This window comes from Nyctereutes procyonoides, unplaced genomic scaffold, assembly GCF_905146905.1.
Source record: "Nyctereutes procyonoides isolate TBG_1078 unplaced genomic scaffold, NYPRO_anot_genome, whole genome shotgun sequence".
Taxonomy (NCBI): Eukaryota; Metazoa; Chordata; class Mammalia; order Carnivora; family Canidae; genus Nyctereutes; species Nyctereutes procyonoides.
In genome coordinates, this window is record NW_026575045.1 from 4,431,849 (window position 1) to 4,448,938 (window position 17,090).

General features: G+C 40.4%; 1 protein-coding gene and 1 pseudogene across 1 annotated transcript in view; both read right to left on the bottom strand.

The window, feature by feature from the left end:
• Positions 1-17,090, bottom strand: part of MAP3K5 (mitogen-activated protein kinase kinase kinase 5) — a 198,864-nt gene that overhangs the window by 10,820 nt on the left and 170,954 nt on the right. The window contains 4 exon segments of the mRNA XM_055324629.1: positions 8,317-8,422; positions 11,413-11,598; positions 14,454-14,622; positions 14,713-14,890. Coding sequence (XP_055180604.1) covers positions 8,317-8,422; positions 11,413-11,598; positions 14,454-14,622; positions 14,713-14,890 — 639 coding nt within the window.
• LOC129509234 (40S ribosomal protein S20-like) lies at positions 2,943-8,145 on the bottom strand (annotated as a pseudogene).

Here is a 17,090-nt window from a genome sequence, read left to right on the forward strand (position 1 = left end):
TAGTGTGTGTCCTACTCTATCCTGTTGACTAACCACTGAAATTTAAAGTGCAGAAGTTATAAGTCTCCAACTTAATTAAATACATTGTTATTAGTGCATCTACGTGTCACCTCACAACCTGATGATGTCTTCCCATAGAAAAAAATATTATAAATTGTGATTATGTTCTCAAAATGGACCAGAAAAAGGAATTACATTCATAATCTAAGTGAAATCAGGGTAGCAGAACTATTGGATCTTGACTCCGTATGTACATAGGGTTTTCATAGAACCTACCAAGAATCTGATGAAAACTATGGAGAGTCTCTGTAGAACAAAAGCACATTCATACAACATTTTGCCTAGATATCCCGAGGGCTCACAGACTCCCTGTCCAGAGAGTCCATGAGCCCACAGGTTAAGAGCCCCCAGATGGGGAGATGGTTCCAGGGGGAGTGATGGAAGACCCCATTCCACCACCAATATTGCCACCAGGGCTAGGCAACCAAAGGCAGACTAGGTCACAAATCCTCCAGGCAACTTTTCTTTCCTTTCCTTACTGCACCTGTGTATAGTATTTTCCTCTAAATCTCTGGCTGCTGTTTCTTTTCAGGTATTTTTTTAATCTACCATCTGCCCCTTAAAAGCTGGAACCTGGAATTCTGTCTTCACTTTTTTATATTTCTACTTACTCTCCATAGCTAAGCTCATTAAAATCTATTAAGGTTAAGTACTTGTAACGTGTGGATGACAAACTATTTCTAGCCCTGATCCTGTTACATCCAATACACCTCCTACATATTCTTGCTAGGTAGGCACTTCAGATTTGGCCATCTAAAAAAAAAAAAAAAAAAAACTCATCTCTTGCTCCTAACAAAAATCAGGGTGCCCTTCTTCAAGAGCCTGGTTTATATAGCTCTGACTTCCGTTATCTCTCTTTATTATTTTTCTTACTTTTTATCTAGCAAAAAAAAAAAAGGCTTGACATAAAATTTACCACTTTCACCACTTCTAAGTATACAGTTCAGTAGTGATAAGTATATTTATATTGTGCTCAACCACTCTCTAGAGCTAGTTTTAAAGTTGCCAACTTTTTGTAAGCTTCAGCTTGCAAAACTGAAACTATACCCATTAAACACCAACTCCCCATTTTCCCCTACCCCCTGCCCTTGGCAACCACCATTCTACTTTGTTTCTAGGAGTCTGACTACTATAAATACCTCAGTAAGCAGGATCATTCAGTATTTGTCTTTTTGAGACTGGCTTATTACTTCACTTAGCATAATGTCCTTAAGATCCATCCATGTTGTAACAGGTGTCAGAATTTCCTTCCTTTTCAAGGCTGAATAACATTCCATTGCATGTATATGCCACATTTTGTTTATCATTCATTTGTCAGTGGACACTTGTGTTGCTTCCACCTCTTGGTTTATTGTAAAGAATGCTTTTATGAATGTGGGTATGCAAATATCTCTTCAAGATCCTGCTTTCAATTCTTTTTTTAGATATATATATCCAGAAGAGAAACTGCTGGATCATATGATAATTCTAGTTTTAAAACCATTATACTGTTTTCCATGGTGGCTGCACTGTTTTATAATCTCACCAAGAGTATACAAGGTTTCTTCTAATTTCTCCACATCCTTGTCCTTTATCTCTTAAGGCTAACGAAGCCCCACCTCTATTCTGCTTTCTGTATCATCTCTTTTCTCTTTCCAAAATTCCATTTCCTAGCTGATCTACTGTAGGAGAGCCTCAAAATTGGGTGTTTTACTTTTGCAAACCCAGAACTTAGTACAGGGGTAGGACACATTAGCCTCTCAAAAAAATGTTGACAAAATGGAAGAGTTAAGACTACTAGGATTATTTGTATTTATAAGGGAACAAAAATTTTTTTTAAATCTTACTCTAAAAATAATTTAGGGGTACCTGGTGGCTCAGTTGGTTAAGCGTCTGACTCTTGATTTCAGCTGAGGTCATTATCTCAGGGTCATAAGATGGAGCCCTGCATCTAGCTCTGCACTCAACAGGAAGTCTGCTTGAGAGTCTCCCCCTTTCCCGCTTCCTCTGCCCCTCCCCCACTCACTCTCTCTAAAATAAATAAATAAATGTTTAAAAAAGAACAAGAAAAAATGATTTAAGAACATACAATTCTAGGTTAAGTTAGAACATAAGACTAGGTTCTTTAAAATTTTCTAAAATTATTCTTAAATTTCTTTTATGGTATCTAAACTGAAATTTTGAAAACAAAAAGTTTTGTTGTGCTGTTGACTACCATCTCATTTTGGGGGAAGAAACTTCTGATATTATTTTTTTTCTGATATTTATTATTATATTTAAATGTCCTCTTATATAACCATAGCTCTATACACTTTATCACTTTATGTATGTATAAGTGACTGAAATTTTTCTCAAATAATTTGAAGAAAGTGGAAAATTGTAAGCAAATGCAATACTTTGTTATTTTGGTCTTTCGTGGTGGCTCCCCAAGTACACATCGTCAAATTACACATTGTAAAATATGCAGGTGAGATAGAGCATCTGGTCTTTGTCCTCAAAGAGGTAACAATCTAAAGGAGAGCCAGAAGGAATATATAGATGAGCCATAAGAGTATGTACAAAGATAACATGGAGTTATAAACACAAACTGATGCAGCTAAAAATATCTTAGATGATTGCAATTACAGACCTAGCTACATACATATTTCCTATGTGCATGTATTAAGAATGCTAAAAGGTAAATAAAGCACATTTGCAATAACTAAATTCAGTGGTGGTTTACTCATGGATTGATTCATGGAAGCGGAAGAGCCAAGCAGGATTCTGGAGGAGAGGAAAGCATTGATTTGGTGGAGAAAGGGGCAGAAGCATTTGAGAGAAGAAGTTCAGATGGCCCAGAATCCTCTGAGAAGAATGGAAGGCAGAATGGACTGTCAGAAGAGAGCCAAGTGTCAGGAAAAAAAGCAGGGACTCAGGGCTGGGGGGGGGGGGCGGGGGGGCTGTAATGAATGGGTGGTATTTAAGCCCATGTGTGAGAAACTAGAGCTGGTGCATGTTTCCCTGTACTGCAAGATGGGATCAAACAACAATACTAATCCCACTTCTCTATCCCCAGGTACCACCCCAACTGGTTCTTTCCCCACAGGAAATTAACTAGACCAACCTTTTTAAACACAGGGTATTTCTGATACCAAAGAAGATCACAATTCTTGTCAGTGCAGTGTGTATGACTCCTGAATTAAGCTCCTAGGGTACAGAATGCTGGTCATTTTACTTTAATGTGGACGTGGGGCACATGAGTAGTTCAGTTTAACTGGTAATAAAATCAAGTGCTTTAGCAGTTTTAGAAATTATTAATGTAGTTAAATATGCCTTCATTATCAATTCTCTCCTGGCACTGACAACAGGGTCCCTATGCTCAGCATTTATCCATCTGGTCACCCACAACCAGACTGTAACAACAGATACTCAAATGTTGCCACCCCAAGGCTGATTCTTGATGACAAATGAGAAAATAGCCTGAGGGGAAAAAAAACTCTTAAGGGGCTTGCACTGTAACTCTCTATTCTGTGTGCTCTTTTTGGGAGAAAGAAGATTGAACACTTCTTTAAATTTTTTACTTTTTATTTTTGAAGTAATAGTAAAATAACAAAAAAAGTTGCAAAAATGGTACAGAGAGTACCTGTATGTCCTTCAGCAGCTTGCCCTAAACTTGACATCTTATACAACTATGGCACTAGGATCCAATCCAAGAAATTGATGTTGCTAGGATACGACTAAGTAATCTACAGACCTTGTTACATTTCACCAGGTTTCCCACTGATGCCCTTGTTCTGAACCAGAATCCCACACTGCACTTGGTTATCATGTCTCCTTGGTCTCTTCCAGTCTGAGACAGTACTCAGGTAATTCTTTGTCTCCCACAACCTCCACACTTTTGAGGAGTACTGGCCAGTTATTTGGACTGACCAATATCTTGTTTGGGGTTCACCAATATCTTGTCATGATTAGGTTGAGGCTATGCATTTTGGGCAAGAATACCACAAAGGTGATGTTGTGCAATACTTAGTGCATCACATCGGGAGGTATAAGATGCTGACCTATCACTAGGGATGCTTACCTAGATCATTTGGTAAAGGAGGTGTCCATCAGTTTCCTCCACTGTAAAGTCACTGTTCTCCTTTGAAATTAGTGGGCAGATACTGTGTGACCATTCAAACATCCTGTTTCTTGTTACTCTTTTGCCTACTAATTTAGCAGCCACTGATGCTTCTTGCCTGCAATAATTATTACTGTGGTGTTTGCCTAATGGTGATTTTCTATTTCCCTCATACCTTCTTTTTATTCTATGTGCTCTAATCCAAGGCTATCATTGTTTTATTTTGTTGTTCAAATTGTTCTGGCTTAGACTTTCGGGAACCCTTTAACTGGATGTGGTCTCCAGTGTCCTTTCAATTTTTTTTTTTTTAACAACAGGTAATCAATTTATTAAAAAGGTTGATTTAAGCATCTGCGATGGTGACTTCAACCTCAACTCCAGGCTCAATACTGGTAGAGGTAGTCTGCTTAACAATCTCAGAAGGACTGTGCAGGTCAGTGAGTCGCTTGTGGATCCTGATCTGAAAACGATTCCAAGTCTTAGAACTAACTTCACCACAAGGAGTCTTTCTCGTAGTGATTCTGAGTCTTGGTAGGCATCCGCACTGGTCCTTTCACTTTGACATTCTTGTCCTTTGCACCTCTGATCAAGTCAGCACATACCTTTTCCAAAGATTTTAAGTTGTGGCTAGTTAGGGTAATTCTAATTCGGTGAACGCCACCTCTGGTTGCACAGGTGTCTCCCGGAGCCTTTAAACGCCACGGCTGCCGGGCGGCTTCCGAGCACTGGTTCCTCAGAGAGCCGACAGCGGTCGGCGGGAGCAGAGCCGGCGTCCTGGGCTCCGCTCTGGTGCGAACGCCTCTTCAGTGTCCTTTCAAAAAGCCCCCATCTTTTTTGGCCCTTCCTTACCTTTTGGCATCATAGGCTTCTATGCATGTATTTTTCCTGCGTCAGGCCTGGACTCAGCCATCTCCCAGTGCAACCAGGGAGCACGGATTCTTTTTATTAGAGAATGGTGTTAGAGGATCTGGGTCCTCTCTCTGGACAGATCTGGGACATGTATGTACTGATGATGGCATACTTTTAACTTCCTGGTTTCATTTGGCGTGTCTTTCAAAATTTGGTAGGCTAATTGTAGTGTTTTGTCACCTAGAAGGAATTTTTATCAGGGGAAGATGAAGACAGGCATTTTTATTTTTTTTTATTTTTTTTAAGATTTTATTTATTTATGAGAATACACAGAGAGGAGAGAGGGACGCAGAGACACAGGCAGAGGGAGAAGCAGGCTCCATGCAGGGAGCCTGATGTGGGACTCGATCCCCGGACTCCAGGATCACACCCTGGGCTGCAGGCAGCGCTAAACCGCTGAGGCACCGGGGCTGCCCCCAAGATAGGCATTTTTAATATAGCTCCTTTGAATTTCACTTATATAACAAAATCTCTAGGGACATCCAGAAATTAGATGGAACTCCCAAATGCTTGAAATCCAATCCTCTTGGTCACACATTTCATCATTTATAAATTGGTATACAAATGCATACGGTCTTCCCCCATTCTAGGAGGAATATAAAAAATACTTTCTTCTGTTATTCTTCTCTAAAATTCTACTTAAAAAAATGCTTGCAAACAGTTATTTTAGTTTTCGTCTGAGACTCCTAGTGGCCTCAAAGAAACCAATTTCACAGTGGAAGGACAAATACTTTCCCTTAGCAAACGCTCATCATAAAGAAGATGCTTTGTTCCACACATGGGCTGGATGAAAACATTGCTTACCGCCCCCTTCCCAGGACACCCTCCTGAGCAGAAGATGTGCCTCTCTGCATTTTCCTTAAACTTACCAGTGTTTCAACTACAGTGTGATGACCAGTGGGCTATTTAAATGTCCAATTTTGGAAGAATATTTGATTTACAGAAACATCGCAAAGGTCACAGAGTTCCCATATACCTTCCAGCTCCCCCTAATATATCTTATATAAATGGCATACTCATCAAAACTAAGAAATTAACATTGGTGCAACATTGATACAATACTATTAACTAAACTACAGACTTTATTCAGATTACTCAAGTTTTTCTCTGATTCCCCCCCACCCCATTCCAGGATATAATCCATTGCATTTAGGTAATCCGTTTTTATTTTTTTATTTAATTTAATTTAATTTAATTTAATTAATTAATTAATTTATTTATTTATTTATTTAGGCAATCCGTTTTTAAAGGGAAGTTTTTAAAAATTAGATTAACAAATCACTTATATGCTATTTAAATATTTCAAAGTATAATCCTTTTCTCCTTTGCTCATTTAGGTTGCTACTGTTTAACTTACTCCTACACCTTTCCCTTTCACTAATACACACCTATTCCCTTTCACCCCTCATTATCTTTTAAATATATATATATATATATAGTCCCTCTAGGGTACATTCCTCACATCCAAGCTTATCCCAGTGATAATTCACCTAAATACAAGAATCTATCTGTTAACTTGCTTAGAGCATTACATTAGTTTTACATTAGCATTACCTTCCCTAGGTTCACATGCAACCACTAATTACATGTTTCAATGCCTCTGTAGAATTTTTTCTAAGTTACGCAAATTTTCTGCCTTCATTTGTTATAATCAGGTGAATCTCACTTATATATCGTTTCAACTAATATTTATCAGGGGTCCACTGTTTTACAGGCGCTGTGCAGGAAAATATGCTCTGCACGGAATAAAGCAAACACAGTTACCCTCTGGTGTGGGAAACAGCCACTCAACAAGAAAATAAAGGTAGTTTGAAATTGTGTCAAGTGTCACAATTGGGGAAAAACCCTTTCCAAGGAGACAGAATAGCAGAGGAGCCTACTTTAGACTTTGTGGTGGGTCAGGACTCTCAGAGGGGGCATCTTTTATTTTTATTTATTCTTTTAAAAAGATTTTATTTATTTATTCATAAGAGACACAGACAGAGGCAGAGACACAGGCAGAGGGAGAAGCAGGCTTCCTGCAGGGAGCCTGATGCGGGACTCAATCCCAGGACCCTGGGATTACGACCTGAGCCAAAGGCAGACAGTCAACTACTGAGTCACCCAGGCATCCCTGAAGAAGCATATTTTAAACTGCGACCTGAAGAATGCAAAGAAACAGGGCAGAGGGATGAGGGGTGGAAGTGTGCCCCATGTAGATGAGCATATTTGGGGGATATTAGAGCTTCCTGTTTCTTTCTTAAGAAGAAGGAAATAAGTTAATCTTTACTGAGGTTTAATACAAAGTTTGACACTGGTGCCCTCACTCTCAAATCAAACAAGGTATTCTGAGAGAAGAGAGGGAATTTCATGACTCAGGAGGATTGATGATGACTTAAGTTTGTGGTAACATTTGTAAATAACTTAAATTTTAAGATATTTCATATTTTCTTTTTAAATTTCTATTGTAGACTGCCTTATAATACATTTATAAATTCACATACTAGAACATATTTCTAGTTTATGTATTGAAATCTGTTTATCTACCTATCATCTCTACACACACACACACACACACACACACACTTCCTGCATATACATATAGGATGGAAGAGCTTTGCTTAAAAATTTTTATCAGTGAGTACACTATCAAAGTACTTTGGAAGTTTGCCTTAGAGTATGAATGCGTCTCTCACTCCATAAAACCCTGTTTCATCAACACTACCCCTTTTGTACATCACTGCAAAACATAGCTCGGATCTGTCTAGACCAGTGATTTCCAAACCTGGCTGTGTATCAAAATGACCTGGGAGCTGGATTAAAATGAGATCCCTGGGCTTTTTCCCAGCAGATTCTTACTCACTCAGTCTGGGACGGGGCTTGAAAAGCTATAATTTTAAAGAGCTCCTGACATCACCCAATGGTCTGGCAGGTTTGGGAACCACCAGTAAAGGATGACACAAGAGTGTGTTTTGTGGGCACAAATATCTGTATATTGAAATGCATATGTATTTGGGTCACCTGCATAATTTTCTCTTCCTCTCCATATCCAAATATGCTCTTCAAAGACAAGGAAGCAACCTTCCTCACTCATAGTAAACACCTGGATAGGTGTACATCGCTTAGACTGTATGCCCTAGATAAATATTATTTGGTGGCTTCAAAAAGATTTTTAAAAAAGAGACTAACTTGATCTAAAAGGCAGTAAGAAAGACACCATAAATGATAGATAAACAGTAATTTAGAATATCAAACACTAAATATTTGCAAAGTAATTAGATATTTCTGACCTGGAACCAGAATGGTAATGGCCGTCTGCACTGCCTTTCGGATGATACTGTCTAAGGCAAACATCCAGTGTGGCTTGATATTATGATTCCGAAGAACTTTATTGACCTGGAGAAAGAGGGTGACATTTAGTCTACTTTTAATTTTTAATTGAAATAACCTAGATGACACAAACATCTGGATGACATTCCATAGACAAAAACAACTAAAAGGTTTCTTCACCTTGAACTGTGAATATTTTCTTTATGTCACTGGAAAACAATGAAAAGTTGCCACATCAAATTAGTCTCATAAACCCCATGTAAGCATATCAAAGGCAGTCTTGTTAAATGAAATGTTGCTTCTTTGGGACTCAGAACATACTACTTCTGCTTTTCATGATGTTTGCAAATTGGATGGTGGAGATGGTAAAGGAGGAAAAAAGAACCCAAGGGGCTTGAAATAAAAATAAATACTGGTCTTTAGTGTTGTGACTGATGTTTAATACAACCACACGTGCTTCAGCTTACTCTTGTGACTTGGAAAAGTAGGTAGGGGGAACCCTGGGTGGCGCAGCGGTTTGGCGCCTGCCTTTGGCCCAGGGCGCGATCCTGGAGACCCAGGATCGAGTCCCACGTCGGGCTCCCGGTGCATAGGGCCTGCTTCTCTCTCTGCCTGTGTCTCTGCCTCTCTCTCTCTCTCTCTCTGTGACTATCATAAATAAATAAATATTTAAAATAATAATAAAAAGAACCAATCTCTGGCTTTCGACCAGAAAATTACTAAAAAAAAAAAAGTAGGTAGGAAGGAGGAAATGAACATGTGTGTGCCACCTACAGATTTGCCACAGAGCAGGCCTTATCTTTCTTCCCACAGTTGTTTATATCTCTGCAAACGGGGGGAGGGGGGGCTGTTAGAATATTCCAGAAAGGCTGTTCACATTGTAAGTCTGTGTTATAAGGGTATCTTCTTTAGTGACTAATAATATTTCACACATTTAAATACACACTAAAATAGACATTTTCATTACTCTTTTCTTTAAAAAATTGTGGTCAAATACATACACCATAAAATTAACTGTCCTATTTTTAAGCATAGAGTTCAGTGGCATTAAGTATATTCACACTGCTGTGCAAACTTCACTACCATCCATCTCTAGAAATCTCTTCATCTTGTAAAACTCAAACTCTACAACCATTAAACAATAACTCCCCACTGCCTTCTCCTCCCAGCGTCTGGTGATCACCATTCTACTACCCATCTCTATGAATCTGAATACCGTAGTTATCTCATATCAGTGGAATCATATGGTATTTTTCTGATGGGCTTATTTCATTTAATATAATGTGTCAGCACTTCCTTCTTTTTTAAGGGTGAATAATATCCCATTGTATGTATAAGCCATAGGCATTATCTTTTTAAAAATAACCATTATCATAAAGCTAAGAGAAACTTGTTTAAAATATGGGTTAACTCCACCAATGGCTGGTTGACATGACCCTCCAGGAAAAGAGGCTATTTCCCCACCAGGGTTTTGACTCGGGATTTTAGAAGCCAGAGAGAAGGTGACATAGCTGCAATCCCATGCCAAAAGCTGGAGTTCCAGTTGCTTAGTCCTGCCCTTGGTCCATCTTCATCAAAGTCCCCCAGTTCAGAAGGGCGTTGGTCTGAGGAATTCCTCATAGTAGTTGCTCCTGGAAGGAAGCAAACCACTGCTAGGTTCACACTTGTTCTAGGAAATCCTTTCGGAATGACTTTGTTCTGGTACCTTCATTTCTTAGAGGATTTGCCTGCTTTTTTGACTAACATAGGACATAGCATTTAGTAAACTGGAACATTTCTGTCTGTCATGAGTCACACAGACATAGAAGACTAGAACTATCACCAGCTCCCCATAGTTCTTTATTAAATGGGGAACATTCTTTGGGTTCATCCCCATCCTGGATGGTGAGTGAGTAATAGGTGTGTGTGTGTGTGTGTGAGAGAGAGAGAGAGAGAGAGAGAGAGAGAGAGAGAGAAACCTGGGCTCACTGCCCATGATTACAACTAAATGACTCTCAATCTGAATTCTACTGGCCAATATGTTTTCCAGCCTCTAGGCTAGAAGCCAAATACGTGGGCAAGTGCAAAATCACTAAATTATTTCATTCTATTTGCAAATGGTTAGTTTTCCCTAGTTGCAGTGAAGTGTGGCTTTAGCATTTAATTATTAGTGATAGGCTTTGCCAGGTGCTTTCATTACCCATGACCTCCCTCAATTATGTCAGGAGTGTTGTCCCTATCCACAGTACAGCACAAAGGTCAAGTGGCTTACACAGAGTTTCAGAGAACACTAGTGGCTGGTGAAAGATTATAATTTGGTTTTAAATGAGGGATCCTTTGATGTACCAAATACAATTGTCAAGACATCTATGTTGGAGAAATAAATACATTAGCACGCCCTGTGACAGCCTTCTAGGAGTGGCTTCAAGGTTTTTTGGTCTCATTCAAGAAGAGCATATACAGTTTTGAATCAGGCTTTTGAAAGACTGGCTTCTAGCTAGTGTTGCATAGCAACTTCATTTGAGAGGGCAGAGCCTTCAGCAATCTCTCCTTAGATCATGTGGATTAATTTTCATTCCATGATGAATTAATGTGTATTAAACAAACATATTTAAAGTGCTGTGTATGGAAACCAGAGAAAAGGGGAGGGGGGAGTACTGGTTTTATTCAGCAGTGAGGATTCCAATCTGCATGATTGCATTTTTCTCAATGACCACTAGATGGCGGTTCTCGTACAGAATCAAGCCGTGCATGACTACAATGAGTTGTGTAGCTGCGGTCCCCAACATAGTGACTAGCTACACGATTTCGTAAGAACAGAGTTCAGCCATGGGAGATGTTTGTTGGTTTTGCTATTTCCCACGGTGTTCGATTTCACATGTATCTAACTTTGGGGAAATACAAGCACATAACAAATCTACTACTTAGAAGCACACAGAGAGGCAACCATCTCATTTATCGTCGAAGAGGTCTTTGGAATTAGTTAAGAAAGAAAAGGTAACAACCTATGTTTTATCCTATTTTTCTAAAGTTAGTTGGGAGTTCATGGAAAAACACTGGCAAAATGTCATACTTACAGCATCCTGAAAGCCGAAGAGCACCACCTGCACTTGACTAATGCCATGGCTGTCAAAGTCAAGTTCCAGCTTCAGCTTGGACAGTGTGGTGGCTATGATTTTTCGGTCAGTGGATCTCACAAACTCTCTGAGGCTTGCGATGAGGGTTGTGATATGTTCCCATTTTAGCTTAGGTTCTTCAGGCCCCTGTGAATAAAAACTGTCAGTGGATCTGTGCCAGACACATTAGTCATGAACGTAGCCATTCCCACAGCCCTTTTTGAGAACTGGGTTTCACAGTGCCCTCACTAAGGGAAAGGACCATATTTGAATACTAGGCCTCATCACCTCCACCAAACCACCCAAAAAATAATCAGACTTTAGGAGGAAGCGTACCTACCCCACACATCGGCTAATGGCTATGATTTAGCCAGATAATACAGAGTTTTCCTCAAACAGGGAAAGGCTGAGGCAATACAACTCTTGCTCTCAGAAGTTTTTTTTTTCCTTTTTTAAAAATTTAAATTCAATTTGCCAACAGCTCTCAGAAATTTTAATGGGGAGCTAAAGAGAGATCAGGCAATGAGCCATAGGATCGTAAGCTCAAAATCAGCCCAGGGAGACAAGTCACAAATAGCAGCAAGAGTACATCTGGATGTAAGGAAGGGAGAACAGAAGCAGTGGGGTTGAGAATGACAATCTACAAGGAGAGAAGGGAATGGATAGAAATAGAAACGGTACACCAAGAAGGCCAATAGCAAGCAGCCAAACCCGAGAAGGGCTGTATACACTCCTGCAACATGAAATAATCAGAATCTCACACAAATTTCAGTCTCTGTGAGGCTCGGCGAGGCACTATGGTTGGAATTCCTTAAGATCCCTCCTCAGGGCACCTGCATGGCTGCTCAGGGATTGAGCATCTGCCTTCAGCTCAGGTCGTGATCCTGGGGTCCTGGGATCGAGTCTTGCATCAGGCTCCCCAGAGGGAGCCTGCTTCTCCCTCTGCCTATGTCTCTGCCTCTCTCTCTGCGTCTCTCATGAATAAATTAAAATCTTAAAAAAAAAAAAATCCCTCCTCACGTATGCGAGCCTACCTACAATGTGCCCCTGGAATTTCAACTGCCCCTAGAGTTTGTCATGCCTTTCAGTCAAAGGGGGCTCACTTCATACTCCATCTTTGAAACAATTCCTTACCCACCAATGAGGTAATTAGTTTTAAGAATGAACCTGTGGACAATTTTCCATATCAAAAATATAATATGATATTTAAATAAATACCCTTTCTCGAGTTGTATTTCTCTACTTTGTGTAAGGAACATCACTTCCCTGAAGGAAACATGGTAGGGTGTTATTTATCCTCATTTAACTTTAAGAAACTAGATTTTTATTGTGCTCGTTTCTATTGCCTATTGTACATTTTGTTACTGCATCATTAAAATTAAATTCCTCAATCAGGCTGTAATAATCACAATTTCTAGGATTCTATTAAAATAAATGTACCATCAAGTTCTTTCTCTCAGGATATTTCCATTGGGGAGCTCCTTCTCATGTTTCTGTTTTCATGAGAAAAGATTATATTGAAAAGCTTGAAAGCTGTCATTAAGGGAATTAAAACGAGACTGGGAATAATTATCAACTTTGTTTCTTTTCTTACCATCAACTAAATTATACCCAAAGTAAAGATTCACAGGCAATATCATAATAACATGAAAATATGTTCAAGAAGAAAAATGTGAGTTATTCAGAAATTGGAAGCTTATCTTAGTGAAAAATCAGCTATGTGTTTGCCAGCAGTTGAAATAGCAAACATTTTTTTGACATTAGCTTTGTTTTCACAACAGAGGAACATGCTGCTTCTAGCTTTTTGATGTGTGTGCCACTGTCCTACAAAGGAATGCCCAGGATCATCGAGCAAGGAGCCTGTTTTTTCCCTTTCCCTCTGCTTGTGCTCACTCAGTCTCTCTGTCAAGTAAATAAAATCTTTAAAAATATATTATTAAAAAAAAAAAAAAAAGAAGCCCTAACTTCCAATGTGATTGTATCTAGAGAAAGGGTCTTAGGAGGTAATTTAAGATTAAGAGAAATCACAACAGTGGGGCCCTAATCCAATAGGGCTAGTGTTCTTATAAGAAAAGAAAGAGGGATCCCTGGGTGGCTCAGCAGTTTGGCGCCTATCTTCGGCCCATGGCATGATCCTGGAGTCCCAGGATCGAGTCCCACGTCGGGCTCCCTGCATGGAGCCTGCTTCTCCCTCTGCCTGTGTCTCTGCCTCTCTGTCTGTGTCTTTCATGAATAAATAAATAAAATCTTTAAAAAAAAATAAAAAGAAGAGGAAGAGACACCCACCGGGGGACAGAGGGATAAAGGGCTGGGGAAGATGTGGCAAGAAGGCGCCATCTGTAAGCCAAGGAGAGAGGCCTTGCAAGAAACCAAACCTGCCAACACCCTGCTCTTAGACTTTCCGCCTCCAGAACTGTTGAGAAATGAATTTCTGTTGTTTAGGCTACTCAGCCTGCGGTGTTCTGTTGTGGCAGCCCTAGCAAACAAATATAGCAGGGAGCAAGAGTCTGTTTTTTCACAGCACGTACAGCCTTCTGACACACTATATTCTTCACTTACTATTGCTCATCATCCTCTGTCCATCTGGACTTCACCCCACAAGCACAGGGGGGCCTTGCTGTGTTTGCAATATTTCCTAAACGCTCAGATGATTCTGGCAGGTAGCCTTGTGCTACCGTCGGAATTAGGGAGTCCATGTGGCCCAATGCGTACGTGTTGATCGGATCAATAAACAGATGAACGAAGGGTAAGAGAGGCTTGTAGGCTAGCTGGATTGGCCAGTGTGAAATATGTGCTAGTGACTTACAAATAGCTGTGTTCAAAAATGTGGTCTCTAAAACAAGGATGTGCCTTTTTTCCCCTCAGGGGTGGGTTTGATTCATCCTCAAGAGCTCCAGGGCTTCCTCAAGCCTCCAAGTAGAGCCTGTGACAGTTTCAAGGAGTCACAGCACAGGTGAAATATGCGAGCTCTGGGGAAACAAAGTATCTGCAAGAGGTCTTACCTGAGCCAAGGATTCCATTAAGTTTCTCACGACTTTGTCTTGGTCTTCAGTCAGGATCCTGTGAAGGGTGGCCCGTCTCTCACTGTCCTTTCTCAGCAAAAAGAACCCAGAATCTTTTTCTTCAGGGGAAGGGGGAGCGCTGTGGTCTTCAAAATTTTCATCCGGAATGCTGTAAGAATTTATACGGCATCCATCACAACGTGCTTTATAAAAGGACACACAATGTACTTCTTCCACCCAAAGCCAGTCAGGTGTTTACCCCAAAAAGAGTGTCCGTATTCCTTTTACATCTCTCTCTCCACAGGACTTGGCTCTCATTTTGAAAGAGAAGGGGTCCACCCTTAACTCCGTGTCGGGGGAAACCGAGCCGTACTCGCTGCTGCTGCTCGTGTCTTCCACCAGGACAGGCACCGGCAAGGATATGCTTCTAAGATACTCTGCTCGTCACGAGAGGGGAGGAAATGGCCGTCAGTGCTTTTTAAAAATGTACACGTCCTAAATACTCCCCAGAACAGGGCAATATTAGTTGTCAAGTGTCTTGTTCTGATGACTAGTAAAAATAATGACTAAGAGGCTGGTCGTGGGTTCTAATCGCTGCCCCTGCTCCATATATGGGTTGGCAGGGGAAGGGTCTCCCGGGTCCTGAAAGGAGTATCTCAGGACCGTGAAACGGTGGACGAAGCACCAGGCCCAGGGATCTTGGGTTCTAATCTCCTTGCTATTGGCCACCTGTCAGACATTAGGAAGGTTGTTTATGGGTCTCAGTCTTCAGATCTATAAAATGAAGGGTCAGCTGGAGCGCCTGGCTGGTTCAGTCGGTTAAGCATCTGCCTTCAGGTCATGATCTCAGGGTCCTGGGATGGAGCTCCGTGCTGGGAATCCCTCCTCAGTGGGGAGTCTACTTCTCTCTCTCCCTCTGCCTCTCCTCCTGCTTGTGCTCTCTCGCTCACTCTCTCCCTCTCTAATACATAAATAAATACATCTTTAAAAATAAACGGAGTAGCTTCCTATTTTTAAACCATGTTCCCCGCAGGCATGAGGGTCCGTCCACCTTAGCATCTTGGGGTTGCCTTAGCTGGAGCGAGTAAGGATTCTGTGATTCTGCAACATAGGTTTCAATCCTGTTTTGCCTAAAATAAATATGCTCTGTCAGTCTCACATATCAGGGTTCTGCTTATGGATTCAAATGAAAAAGAGTTCTTTGTAAAACACAAATTTTGGAAACCAACAGACTATGTGATCTCTTAAGTCTGTCCCATTCCCAGATACTGTGATCCTGCAGCAGACTCAGGCTCTTTTATTTCGTTTTTTATTGTGACGGAGATTGAGCTGGCACAGGAGTTACCGACATTTCATCAAATACTGATTTTAAAGGAAGTAAGTTTTGCTAGAATCATCCTTACCAAACAAGTGTCCCAATACTACAAAAGGGCCTACTAAAAGGCAGATATAAAATTATAAAAAAGGAAACCCACTGTTGTCTAGAGTCCCTTTTTTTACTTAATTCCTCTTGGACTGGGCTATATCAACAATAGACCCAGGCTGAAAGACGTGGGACGGTCAGTTAGTGGTGGACTCCTGCCTCTGTTCCCTGTGACTGCAGATCAGTAATGATTAACAGTGAGGAGGTGGGGGCAGCGGGCCATGAGCACAGATCAGACAGATGGACATATTTAAGAAGCAGTCATCTGATTTACAAATATATGAAAGCCAAACACACCTTCTCTTTCTTTTCTTCCTCCCCTTCCTCCAGCCATTTCCGGACTCTAACCCTTATGATTTCATATACATAGATATGTTTTATTATATGCTTCCAATATATAATTGGAAGGAAATATACCATATTGTTAAGATGTAATTTGGGGTGATTGTGATTTTCTTTTATTTTTCCAAAATTTCCAAACTTCCTATTGTTTTTGTAATCAGAAAAAATATATGTTATTAAAAATATTTTTCACAAGCAAATGCTCAACAGGCAGTAACACCATATTACCAAGTACTTGATTTACCTAATAGCACACTTAGTGATGGTGTAGGGGATGAAAAAAAAATATCCCATTACAAAGCAGGAAGTGACATTTCTCTGAAAATGTATGGCCTTAACACACCTATCACTGGGAAGTTCTTCCAAGCTATTGAGTCTTAGAGAAAGGGTTTTCTAGCCATATTTAGAAGCTTCCTGAATCACAGAATCTTGCAGGTAGGACACGTTCTACACCTTAGTTATATCAAAGATGTCATGCAGGACCATTTTATTATTCTGTCCCCCTTATAGCTCAAGTGAAGAAAGCAGGTGTTAGAGGGGTACCTCGCTTTGGTTTCAGCTGTAGGGAGGAAGAAGAGATGTACACAGCTTCCAGGGATGGTACATCTCTGGGCAAACCACCTCAGTGATCAGTAACTAGAAAGCCTCCCAAGATGAACTGGTTGACCCACTTGCTGTCATTGAAGTTGCTACACTGCTGAATCACTAGAAGGTAGGAAATGAGATGAAGCTAAGAAGAGCTGCTCTGGGTTTACCAATTTAATATCACAATGTCTCGTTTCAATGTATAGAAATGTGCAAATGGCTACATTGAAAATATTACAGCAGGGGAAAGTCCCTGCATGCAGCATTTCCCAAATTAACTTGACCAA